The 13,157-nt window shown below is 33.3% G+C and overlaps 1 protein-coding gene and 1 long non-coding RNA gene across 2 annotated transcripts; both read right to left on the reverse strand.

Annotated features, from left to right (window-relative positions):
* Nucleotides 1–2,350: 2,350 nt before the first annotated feature.
* Nucleotides 2,351–2,823, reverse strand: LOC145113460 (uncharacterized). Its single transcript, XR_013710781.1, has 3 exons — nucleotides 2,699–2,823; nucleotides 2,550–2,610; nucleotides 2,351–2,451 (listed from the first exon to the last, which is right to left on the reverse strand). It is a non-coding gene; the product is annotated as an uncharacterized LOC145113460 (long non-coding RNA).
* Nucleotides 2,824–5,314: 2,491 nt separating this feature from the next.
* On the reverse strand, nucleotides 5,315–8,006 carry RIPK (Protein kinase superfamily protein). Its single transcript, XM_079053599.1, has 5 exons — nucleotides 7,538–8,006; nucleotides 7,278–7,413; nucleotides 6,523–6,659; nucleotides 6,311–6,434; nucleotides 5,315–6,205 (listed from the first exon to the last, which is right to left on the reverse strand). Exons 1-5 carry the CDS (start codon nucleotides 7,922–7,924, stop codon nucleotides 5,676–5,678), a joined length of 1,314 nt encoding a protein of 437 aa, XP_078909725.1. The 5' UTR covers nucleotides 7,925–8,006; the 3' UTR covers nucleotides 5,315–5,675.
* Nucleotides 8,007–13,157: the final 5,151 nt, after the last annotated feature.

The raw sequence follows: 13,157 nt of genomic DNA on the forward strand, positions 1-13,157 counted from the left end.
TAATAAAAAAAGTTAGTATTTGAATGTACTTTCGATAAAATGGGATAAATGACAGTGTTAATTTTAGAACAATAAAAAAATTAAGTATTTATATCATAAATGATTGTATTTAGTTTCTTTGAATTAACGATCAAATATACCAATGTTTTGAGAAAATTCTTTGCGAATCACGAAAAGAAGAGAAATGGTCTTTATATTTCGTTTTTTTCATGTTCAATTTGTGAATTCGTTGAACCAGTCCATCTCAAGAACCATTGGGAAGCATTTAGTTATGTAAATATATGTGACACATATAATTATTAATTCCTTTGAATCCATAAGCACTTCGCATGTGTTTCACATATTTTCTAGTCAAATTGTAATATTTGTAGTTAATTTGGACTAAATATGTGTATTTTATTGTTCTTGTATGATAAAATATAGTGGTTGTTGATAATAGGGATGTAAGTGGGTTCAAACCCGACCCGATTAGACCCGGACCCGGAAACCGGAATTGACGGATTATAAGACCCGAGAACCGGACCGGTATACAGGAACCGGTTCCGGTTCGGTTCCAGGTATTGGGCCGGATAAAGTGGGTATGGAACCGGTTGGAACCGAAAATTACTAATTGGAACCGGTTTCGTATATTAGACCCGGATGGACTCGGAAACCCGAAAATATAAATGCAAAAAATTACATATTAGCTTCTCATATAAAATGGAAAAATAACATGTTATGAAAAGAAAAAAAATAGTTTTGTTTTTTGGCAACAAGCTACTGTTTATAATATTTTTTGGGGGCTGCAATTTATACGGAATGCAATTTATATATTTTTTTTCTTTACTGCAAAGTGCAAACGGTAGAAACAAAATAAAAAAAAAATGGCGCAGTTTTTTTTTGGGCAGCTTTCGTAATATAACATGTTTTTTTTGGATGAGTCCACCGTATGGAAAATGTCATTGCGCTCAACTGGTAAGACCATGTGCTCATGCAAAATAGACTCGCATGCGAAACGTATAGGCCCCCAATTTATTTTTTTAGTTAAACTTGAGTTTTATTCTGCATTTATTGATAATTATTGTGGTGGTCTGATTTATTTATTTTGACCTTTAAACTCCTTTAAAAATACTTTGTTTTTCTTAAATTTAAACTGTATATACTATATGTACATAAATCAATTTGTTACATAGCAAATATAAATTTTGGTTTAGTTCGTACTTTCAATGGAAAATAAGTTCCACAATAACCCGGTTCCACATTATACCCGGTTCCGGTTTTTTAAACCCGGACCCGGTCCATTAAACCCGGTTCCGGTTTTTTAAACAAAACCGGTTCAAAAACCCGGATTAACCGGACCCGTTGGACCCATACCCGAAATACCCGGAACCCGGATAAGAGTAATTTTGAAATCCAATATCCGGACCGTTTAAGCATTTTCCGGTTATACCGGTTCCGGTTCCGGTCCGATTCCGGTTCCGGTCCGGTTTTCCGGTTTTATAACTCATCCCTAGTTGATAATTAATTTCGTTAAAGTATAATTGCTTCGCAAACAGTAGTCATTTTAACATTTTTTTTTAATATTTGTTTTCTTCTAATGAGTATAAAGAGTATAAAGATGGATAGAAACAAAAAAAATATAAAAAGTATATTTAATTTTAATTTTACAACCACTTATCACGAAATATATAAGGGTATCTTGTCATTGTCAATAAATATATGAATCAATTTGAAAATAATTACTTGTGGTTTCCATATTTCTTGCTAAAGCCATGGGTTTAAATCCAGCTTAATTACAATAATTTTTTTATTAAATCTCCAATATATATTACAAATGCCCTACGAACTTTCTAGGGTTTATCTTTTTAGTCCCTAAACAATTTTTGTGGCCTTATGAGGGAACAGAGTTGTGTTTGTCGGGTCGATTACATCCTTTTGGCCAAAGTGAAGGGGTCACCCGGTTACTTCTTTGACACATTGACATTTGTTGACCAATTTTCTTATATTGACTTTGAATTTTCTCTACTCTCTCTCTCTCTCTCTCTCTCTCTCTCTCTCTCTCTCTCTCTCTCTCTCTCTCTTTTGGACTTTATGAAAGTCAACTTTTCCCTCCCTCCCACTAAATTACTGCCAAGGAACGAAGGGGGAACAAGAGTGGTCAAGGATTGTCACCCTCGACCACCCACTGCCACCGGGAACCACCAAGAGTCGCTGCCAGCACCCACCATCGTGTTCTCTTGGGCTGCCAACGCAACCCACACCCACCCATTACCACTGTTGTTGCCGGAAACATCTTTCCTGATCTCCCTCTCATCTCCAACTAATCACTCCGTCGAGCAGAAGCCAAAACGAACCAGTAGGAGTCCGCCGGAGCAAAAATTCAAAGGAGTTATATCAAAACATCTTTCTAAGTCTTACCAAACCAGGACTCATTTTCGCAAGGCAAGCTGGAGACAAAACTTTAGCAGATCCCTAAACAAACAAATCAAATTCAATAATCAAAAATTTTGATGCTATTTTTGTGCCTGAAATTGAGAGTGGAAAAAAGGGGATTTCAATTTTGAACGTACATGTGTTCTAACGACGTGAGCGTAGAAGCCTTCGATGTGACTTTGCCCTATAATCGTCTTCCTGTTGATGAATCAAAAACGTGAAATCAATACATCAAAAACGAAGGGGAAACGTGAAGTAAACATTGGAAATGGAAGCGGAAGCTTACGCATTGATGAAAAATCCGGCATCGAAAAGGCATTTCACTTTAGTCGTCGCCGGTAATTGTGATCGGAAATTATCGCACTGCAATATCGAAGTCAATCTACCAACTGAACACCCCGCTAGAATGGCCTACAACATGATTTATTTTTTTGTTAATTAGTTATAAAGTAGGGGTGATGATGTAGTGGTGGTGTTAATGATGAGAATGCAGGTTATATATATATATATATATATATATATATATATATATATATATATATAGTGAGAGAGAGAGAGAGGTGGACCCTAAGTTTTGTCTATTTGTTTCCTAAACCGGCTAAAACAAGTAAAGGGGACTAAATGTACAGGTTGCCACAACTTGGTTCCCTCATAAAGCCACGAAAAAACTTAAGTGACTAAAAAGATCAACCCGAAAAAATTCATAGGGCATTTGTGTCATTTTCCCAAATTTTATGGTAAAAAATTATGTACTTGGTTAAAGTACATAATGACAAAGTCATATTGCCCATGTCAACAAATTGACCAATGAAAAGGTTCAAAAACTCATCCAAAGTCTAACCTAATATCGTTTTTTTATTTTTCTAAAAGAAAAAGAAAAAGATATTTAACATTTTCTTTCGCAGGGACCCAATCTTTCTTTTCGATTTTATCCGAATGTAGGAAAATTATATCAATGGATAGATGGAGACCGTAGAAAATAATCAAACGTCATGCATCCTATAAAAATTTAATGTTGTTCAAAACTTTTGAATTTTTTTTTTTATTTTACAACACGTTTGAATAGTAATTTTTCTATTAACGGTTAAGGAAGCTATTATCCTGATTGTGGAATAAATGGCATCTATAATTATTAAATTCTTTAAAGTTTAATGTGTTGTTGATATATTAACATTTCACTTTTCTACAACTTAATCATTGAACCTCTAGAATATATAAATCTTTGAACCTCTAGAAATCTTTGAAGTTTAATGGATTATCAAATCAACATAATATTAAATATTTCTAATTAATAAAAATAATATAAAACCTATCTAAACAACAATCAACATTTAAATGGGGATACAATGGCGCCACCTTTAACATTTCAATTATCTCACACTAAAAAATATCCATAATGCATTAAACCCCTATCAAATTTGATGTCATTTCACTCTTTTTCTTCTTTATTGAACTTGAATTATGAATGCTCTGAAATATAACTAAGAGAAAATGACTTATTAAGGTAACTAACTATTTCAGTTGTCTATATATAGGTAATGTTTTTTTTTTGTACACATTAAGGTAACTAACTTGTTTTGTTTGTTCACATTTAGGTAATATGACCGACTATCACCTGTTTTTGTTTATGTGGCATCCACCTGACATATAACTTGAATACGTTGCACCTACGTGGCATGGTGCATATATTGTCTTCATTCGATTACACTATAACTGTGTCATACGATTCCACCCCTAATTCTAAACCCTAGATCGATCGACGATGGCTTCTTCTTCCTCATCTTATTCTTCAAAACGACAAGATGAATTTCAAGCTGATCATCCATATGATTGCGACTTACCATCTCGTGTGAAGATTTCAAGAACTCCTGCAACATATTCAACAATATTGATTTACCATCGAGTTTTGACAAACTCTAAATTTTCTTCCAGGGTTGTCAGGAGTTCTTGAAATCTTCACACGAGATGGTAAGCCGCAATCACATGGATGATCAGCTTGAAATTCATCTTGTCGTTTTGAAGAATAAGACGAGGAAGAAGAAACAAAACAAGTCATATGCCAGGTGGATGCCACGTAGGTGCAACGTATTCAAGTCATATGTCAGGTGGATGCCACATAAGCAAAAACAAGTGATAGCCAGTCATATTACCTAAATGTGAACAAACAAAACAAGTTAGTTACCTTAATGTGTACAAAAAAAAAGAACATTACATATATATGGACAACTGAAATAGTTAGTTACCTTAATAAGTCTTTTTCTCATATATGCACCATGCCACGTAGGTGCAACGTATTCAAGTCATATGCCAGGTGGATGCCACATAAGCAAAAACAGGTGATAGCCGGTCATATTACCTAAATGTAAACAAATAAAACAAGTTAGTTACCTTAATGTGTACAAAAAAAAAGAAACATTACCTATACATGGACAACTGAAATAGTTAGTTACCTTAATAAGTCATTTTCCCTATAACTAAACACATCGTTCGAACGAGCTGTGCACACGGGTGATTATTCATTAATGTACATACTTATAAACATATATTTTAATATGTACCCGTTATAAAATATAAACAATTGAGATCAATATATTTAAAAAAACACGTCTTTTGCAGGAGATTATTTGCATTGTGTCGGAGCTCATCCACAGAAGTATTTATGGCTTCTGACTTCTCACCTCCCCTTACACGAATCTTATAGGACTTAGGTACAATTACAATTATAGTTACGTATGTTTCAAACAAAAGATATAAACTAACGTAATATTAACATTATATGTTTTTTTCTATTATCGACAATACCATCATGTGGATGCGACAATACCATCATGTGGATGCGAGTTCCTTCAAAAATATCCAACATAACTAAGACCGATACTCAAATTAGCATGACACGACTAAGTAATAGTAAATTATAATTTAATTGCTTTTGCGAATACGTAAAGAAATTTCCTTTAGGAAGTTTACCTTCCATATACAATTCTATTAATATATTTAGAAAAAATAAATAAAAAAACAAAAGAAATTTGATGATTCAACCCACACAATCAAGAAAATTTCTAATCTACACAATTACGTATCTCCTATACCCACCAAAAACGTAGCTTTTGACGTCATCCGCTTTTTGATGTATGTCCCATGATTTTTGAACATTATTCATATGCTCGATTCAAATTCATATTCAAGGTCTTGAAATTATACTATGGGAGCCATGAGCTACTTAAATAAGCTAAAATAATTTGTCCTATTTCCAAATCCATCATCTATCCTCTTTTTAATCTTTGTTGTTGCATTGGAGAACTCGGCCACAACCCGACACTCCGATGATGTATATTTGGGTCCGAATGAACTACATGCGGAGACAAGGGCGATTTCGTCCTGTTTCTTTCATAATTATGGCTATGATGATGTCCATTCACATCTTTTTTACTTTCCTTTTTCTCTTCTTTTGGAGCAGTGTACACAAAGGGTCCAATTTGTACATCGTTGAAGTCCACTAATGGCTCGAGAGTTTTAACAATCGTGCTCATATTTGGCCTTGCTTTAGGCCTATGGCTAAGACATTGATAAGCCAATTCCGCTGCCTTTTCTAATCCGAATTCCGAGTATTGCCCTTCGAGTCTCGGGTCTATTATTCGGTTGAGTTTCCGATGACACTTGAGTTGAGGCCTAGCCCAATCGGCTAGGTTTTGCTCACGGTTTGGACGACTCTTGTCCATTGATTTCCGACCTGTCAGAAGCTCCAACAGTACAACTCCAAAGCTATAAACATCACTCGCTGCAGTTAAATGACCTAGTGAAAAAAAAACATATTCCATATTTAATAAAATCGTAACAAAAATAAAGGTTGTGTAATAAAAATACAAGTTAACTTAATGCATAAATATACGTATATTACCTGTCATGAGGTATTCGGGGGCAGCATAGCCGTGTGTACCCATAACTCGAGTAGAAACGTGTGTTTCGTCTCCCTCCGGGCCATCTTTTGCAAGTCCAAAGTCCGAAAGTTTAGCCGTATAATCCTATAAATAAAAAGTTACATAAAACCTATTAGAAATTACGTTATTTTGATAAAGAATTACTATCAACTATTGATTAGAAAAAACTTACAGAATCTAATAATATATTTGATGCTTTGAAATCACGATATATAACAGGCTTTTTCGCTTCGTGAAGAAACGCAAGCCCTTTCGCGGCGCCTAATGCGATTTTCATTCTTATCGACCAAGAGAGTGACACTGAATACCCTGAAAATTCATACCAGATTTTATTAGATAAACGTGTGACATTTTGTTTTGGGATAACAAAAGTTCAAATACTAAAATAAAAGACTTCTAGAAGTTCATATCTATATTATTTAACATTAATAATGTGAGGTTGCTTTGCAAAAACAATGTTTGACTTTAAGAGTTAACATATGCAAGTCACGGAGCAGGTAAACTGTCCTGTAAACTTCCAAAAAGTCAAAAGTTTGGAAGACAAAGAACAATTCCTTGCCCTAATACTAGTCAACAATCCATAGAAAAACGAACATTATTAATCATAAACAAATAACTTGCAAGATTTTTTTATAATTCCATTTGATATTTGATTACATTTTATATGCATATACAAGAGGTTCCTTTGTCACCATGCTATATAATAATATCGAGTTACCCACTAAAACGTTACTTTAACAAGTCAGAACTGAGATCACATATTAAAATATATAACAGAAAACGATGATATGCACGAATATTTCAACACCAAGAACTGAATTAACGTGTATTTAAATACTATAAAGCAAAATTTCCTCATCATGCACTAATTTGATGGCTAATAATTAACGATGATAATACTTAATTTACAAAAATTAATGAACTTACTTCGAAAGAGTTGATTCTCTAAACTGCCTCGTGGCATGTACTCGTAGACAAGTAGCCTGTGTTCATCTTCGCAGCAGAATCCTATCAACTTCACCAAATGCGGGTGTCTCAATTCTCCAAGAAATGTCACTTCCGTCTGTTGCAAACGGGTAAAATGTTAGAAAAATCATTTCAATATGTTAATGGGTTTCTATTGCTAATGTTTAAAACATATATTTTTCTATAAAATATATGGTATACTCAAGAAACTAGGATCATACCAGCCATTCTCTATGGCCTTGTAACCCTTCCAAGTCAAGGAGCTTAACAGCCACAGGCTGAGCCTTCAAACCATGTCGAAGTTTATCATCAATGAACCCTTTATGAACTGGTCCGAACCCACCTTCACCCAAGAAATTCGATGAAGAAAACGACTGTGTGATTAGCTTAAGCTCCGCTAGGGTGAACACATGGAGATTAGAACCAGCGAGTGAATTTGATATATCCTCAGAGATCGTAGAGCTGCTTAAATCCGTAAAAGAGATCCTGGGGAAAGAGTTATGAGATGCAATAGCAGATTTCTTTTTGGGTTTATTCAATGGACGAATTGATGCTTGAATCTTGAAACAATTTGGCAAGAATGATATTGCTGTTTTCTTGAGAGTCATGGTTTCTTGTTCTTCCAGGAACAAGTAAAATGGGGGTGAAGGAGAAGAGAAGAGAGAAAAAGTTTGGATGAAATGAAGAATGGCTAAGGTGGTTTTATATGAAGGAGAGATATAGAGAGAGAAATAGAAGGGTTCCACAAAAAGAAATTTTCAAATAAGCAACCACTTGTTTTATTGCCTTTTGAATTCCTATTAATTATTATTCTTTTGTTTTACTGCATACCAACATTGAGATAGAGGCTTGCAACACCTTTATGAGTAGACTTTATAATCTTGTTCATATTCAAATGTAGTTCTTTCCTTTCACAAACGCAGTTTTTTATCATGTGTTTATTGACTTACGTTATAAAATTTCCACCGTGCATTTAATTTCATAGAGTTCAATTATTTCAAAAAGTTCAATGGATAGTTATATATTTTTTTTATGAGAAATTAAATTACCTCCTATGTTTTATGCTTACAATTATTCATACCTATTAAAATTATAACAAATTATCATTCAATTTAATTTTATTTGATATATTCATAATATAATATTAATGAGTTAGTTAAAAAAATATTGAATGATGACACTTGTCATAATTTTATTGGGTAGAAACATTTGTAGACATAAAAAGTAGGAAGCAATTTAATTTCTCTTTTTTTATATTTCATACGACTTTATTAATTTTTTTTTCATAATGTATTGAACTCTATAAAATTCAATAGAATATTATAAAAACTAATGTATAACATATATATATATATATATATATATATATATATATATATATATATATATATATATATATATATATATATATATATATATATATATATATATTGAGAATTAAAAACCTTCATTTTTTCATTGAAAAATTCAATGATTATTGAACTCCAAATCCATTGAATGCCAATATGACATCTCACTATATAGATTTTAATCCATTGAATGACAAATAAATTTGTCACTTCATTCAACTCTCTTATTGAATTCGTCATTATTATAGATGCTCTAACTTTATGTGTTTAAAGGGTTAATATCCAAATACATAAATATGAAATTTAAAATCAATACCATTTAAATTATTGCAAAAGCTATGTTTTTAATACCTAATAAGTTTGTTTTTGTTCCGTCGTAATATCTCATTCCATCATCTTATCGATTTATTTTTCCACATTAGCATTTTTATTTCATGTATAAATCAGCATTATTTTCACTTATTGAGATACATGCACCTCTAACAATTAAATGATTAATATATAAAGATCGATGCTATCAGAATACAAGAATAATAAGTTATTTTAAAAATGTTAAATTATTTGAAAAAAGGCCAAATAATACAGATTTCACAAATAATACAGATTTCAATGAAGAAACATAGAAAGTGTACGTGAGTATGATATAATAGTGATTTGTAACTTGTTAGAATGTGATATCATACGTAGAAGTCTACGGAATTTGGGTAAATGGGAAAAAGGACTTATTAGTTGGCAAACCCACATTTTGACTTTTATATATATATATATATATATATATATATATATATATATATATATATATATATATATATATATATATATATATATATATATATATATATATATATATATATATATATATATATATATATATACACCCTTTAAGGGTATATGGATTTATGTACCTAAAATTTAAAACTACGACGTTTTTTTTTGATAAGGGATTTCATTTCCTTTCATCGGATCCTCGCTAATTCCACAAACAAGTTTTTAGTTTTATTTCTCGACTTCACAATCCAGGTTCATCAATTCAATCATCTTCAAGAAATTTTCTCCATATTTAATTTTCTTCTGAATCCTAGCAACAATCAAAGATGTGACAACCCGATACTTTATAGTCAACAAAAGTCAATTTCCGTTAAATAAAATTTTGAATTTTATTTATTCCGTTAAGTTTTTGTGGGTTAGAAAATAATCTAAAATATATAATTAGAGATTATATATAAGTTTTCGGAACCAAAAACGCTCGAAAAATCAAGATTTCCCTCGAAAAACCAGAAAAACTTGTTCAGCTAGGCGTTTACGGCCGCAAACCCCTGGGCCGTAAACCCCCTTGGCCGTAAACCCCTGGGTCGTAAACCCGTTTACCGCCGAGAACCCATTTCCGGCCGTAAACCCAACCGGTATAAAGGTTTTTCCCGGAGAGATTCTTCATTTCTCATCTTTTTCACCCAAAAACTCTCTCAAGTTGCTCCCAAGAACATTCATATCCTCAAGAACGAACCTTCAAATTTTCATATTTTCACCAAGAACACCAAGAACAGCCTTCATATCTTCAAAGGCTACAAACCCGTTTACAGCCGCAAACGAGTTCACAGCCGCAAACCCGTTTACAACCGCAAACTAGTTCACGGTCGTAAACCCAGTTCACTGCCGCAAACAGCCTTGAGCCGTGAACCTTGGCTGAAAACCCTCTTTTTCCACTTCAAACAAGTCTCGGTAACAATCCTAACCCAAAAGCAAGTGTTTTCGAACACTTTAATTAATGGATTCGCTAATTTAAATACAATTATGTGCTTAATTATCATTAGGATACCGTTAATTTCCGCTTACTCCAACTCGAGGGTCATCTATCCGGTTTTGCTGTCGAGCACGTGCACATAATCAACTGTGAGTTCATACCCCTACACTTTTACTGTTTTTAACGTTTTTAGGGGGAATACAAGCAAAACACAAAGAAATTTGTGTTCTTATATAAATGATTTCAACAGGATTAAAACTTATGCAATTGATACAACCAAGAGATCACTACATTTTATAAAATATTTAGATATTTTATCCCTTTTGTAACATGCTGAGCATAACGGAAGTTTTCAACATACAACCATAATTGCAAAGTTTTCATTACAATACATAAACCGAATACATAACATGCATGCAAACTATAATAGGTATAGTTTGGGATTCAACACACGATTTTATCAACTCCAGAGCTTATACATTAACAAACATATAAACTATGATAGATATAGTTTATGGCATACAATACTATTTTCTGAGAACAAGAGTACAATACTAAATAATTATCTAAGTATAATTATTTTTACTCTACAAGTATACATGCAGTTTCAAATACAAGAGAACACAATAACACTACATGTAAACTAGTTAATACCGGGTTGTGAGGCACTACTTCAATTGTACCCTTCAGGGTGCGAAACTAAATCCTACCACAGTATAACCAAAGTCTCATGGAGGGAGAGCGTGAGATTTCTGAATAGATCTATTCGGGATTGACAATCTCACACCTAAACTGCTAGCTACAGTTAGGCAGGCATGCATGGGGTGACGAATGTCATAACATCCGACACCTGAAGAACGTCGTAGAGGTCACTATGTCATATCAAGCATGGTTATATCAAACTCACAACAGTATAAACTAACCATTTGTTTACGGGATTTCAATTCTTCAAATAGTTTTATTTTCATTAATAGAACTATCATACACTACAACTGGAGGATTCCAGGGAATACAAATACATGGTTTTATTTTAAGTAATAAAACTACTATACATATTGGTGGCAGCCAGGGTTTTTATACAAGAGTTTTCATACAGAACACACTATACATTACTGGTGATAGCCAGGGTTTTCATACAAGGGTTTTCATACATAACACACTATACATTACTGGTGATAGCCAGGTTTTCAATACAAAGGTTTTCGTACAAAACAGACTATACAATTCAACTGGTGGTAACCAAGCATACAAACTAACATTTTCATATACTAATACAGGATATAGTAATGAACGTACATTTTAGTCTTAGGGTTTAAGACTACTTTTCAATACTAAAGAAAATATTGGATTTTCTTGAGAACATGCAAACATTTTACAGATTCACAGACAGGTTTTCATTACAAAAATATACTTATGAACTCACCAGCTTAAATGTTGATACTCTTTCAAAACCGTTTGTATTCTCAGGGAACCGGTTGACAGGTACACCCGCAGGTTTTTGAGAAGACAGAGGTTTTAGAGTCGCGTCTTTTATACTTTTGTTATACTTTTGTTGTATACAAACTATGTATCAAACAGATGTAAATACCTTATATATTCAATGTAATGGTTGTGTTTACTTTGATTACTATGATGCAATTGTTGTGATACTGTACATGAAGTCCTCCACCCCCGAACGTTTCCGCCGTTCCGGTTTGGGGGTGTGACAAAAGATCTTTTTCTCACTCCATGATTCCCTGATCTTTTTCTATCTCATTATGAAAGCGGGTTTCAATTTCTATTTCAGATGGAGGGTTTTGGGATTTAAGAATCGAATGATTCAGATGTTGACTGTGATTCGATTCAATTTGATGCAGGTTTTGGGGGTTTCTAGGTCTCGTGCTTTCGATTCAGATTTTGGTGTTTCAGATTCACCAATGGTATGATTATGGTCTCTTACAAATTACTTGCCCTCATTTCGCCTTTGGTTCCTTCATTGGGTGTTTCAAAGACACTGTAAGTTTTGTCATAGCAACAGGAACGTGTTTTTACCAAATAGAATTGTTCCAATTCACGATTAGGATCGTCAATTTGGAGTTTGGAACACCGAATTAGAGATCGGCTGGAAATTGATCGCCGAATGAATGGGATTTCTATGGTGTGTACACCAAGTGTTAGATTAAATGCCTTAGTGAACTTATGTTTCAAAATTGGGAACCAAAATCCCACAAACTTTGTTCTTTTCCAACAAGAACAACGATTCTCTAAAATCCCATGTAAAATTCTTGGTTTCCTTTCATTGTCGCAATTACCCAAAATCCCGAACCTCCATTTGCTGTCTAAATGCATTTGACCAAAAATCCAAAGTTTTTGACGAAATGGAGAAGAACGACAATTGGACCTGCTCCATTGAGACACAAACTTAATATTTTAATCATGCTACTCAGCTACTGTTACTTGATGATTTTTGTTATATTTGTAGACTTGCAAGTTCAACTCTTGCCTTTGTGCACAAGAAAGTCAAACAAAAGAGGGACAAAAAACGGATCTGAACAAAGGCAAAAAGATAACAGGGGAGTTGTTATTGTGCACCAAGTTGAATGAAACATAAGAACATGACATAAGTGAACGAATGGGGAATTAAACAATAAGAAGGCAGGTTTCCAAAAATACCCCTGGCACTAAACTCTTTCCCATAATCTGAATTATCCCAACAATATATTAGTAATGCTCATTAACTTCTTTTCTTGCTTATTCATAGTTTGTCTAATT

The sequence above is a fragment of the Lactuca virosa genome, chromosome 5 (assembly GCF_052849685.1).
Source record: "Lactuca virosa cultivar CGN04683 chromosome 5, Lactuca_virosa_CGN04683_v6, whole genome shotgun sequence".
NCBI lineage: Eukaryota > Viridiplantae > Streptophyta > Magnoliopsida > Asterales > Asteraceae > Lactuca > Lactuca virosa.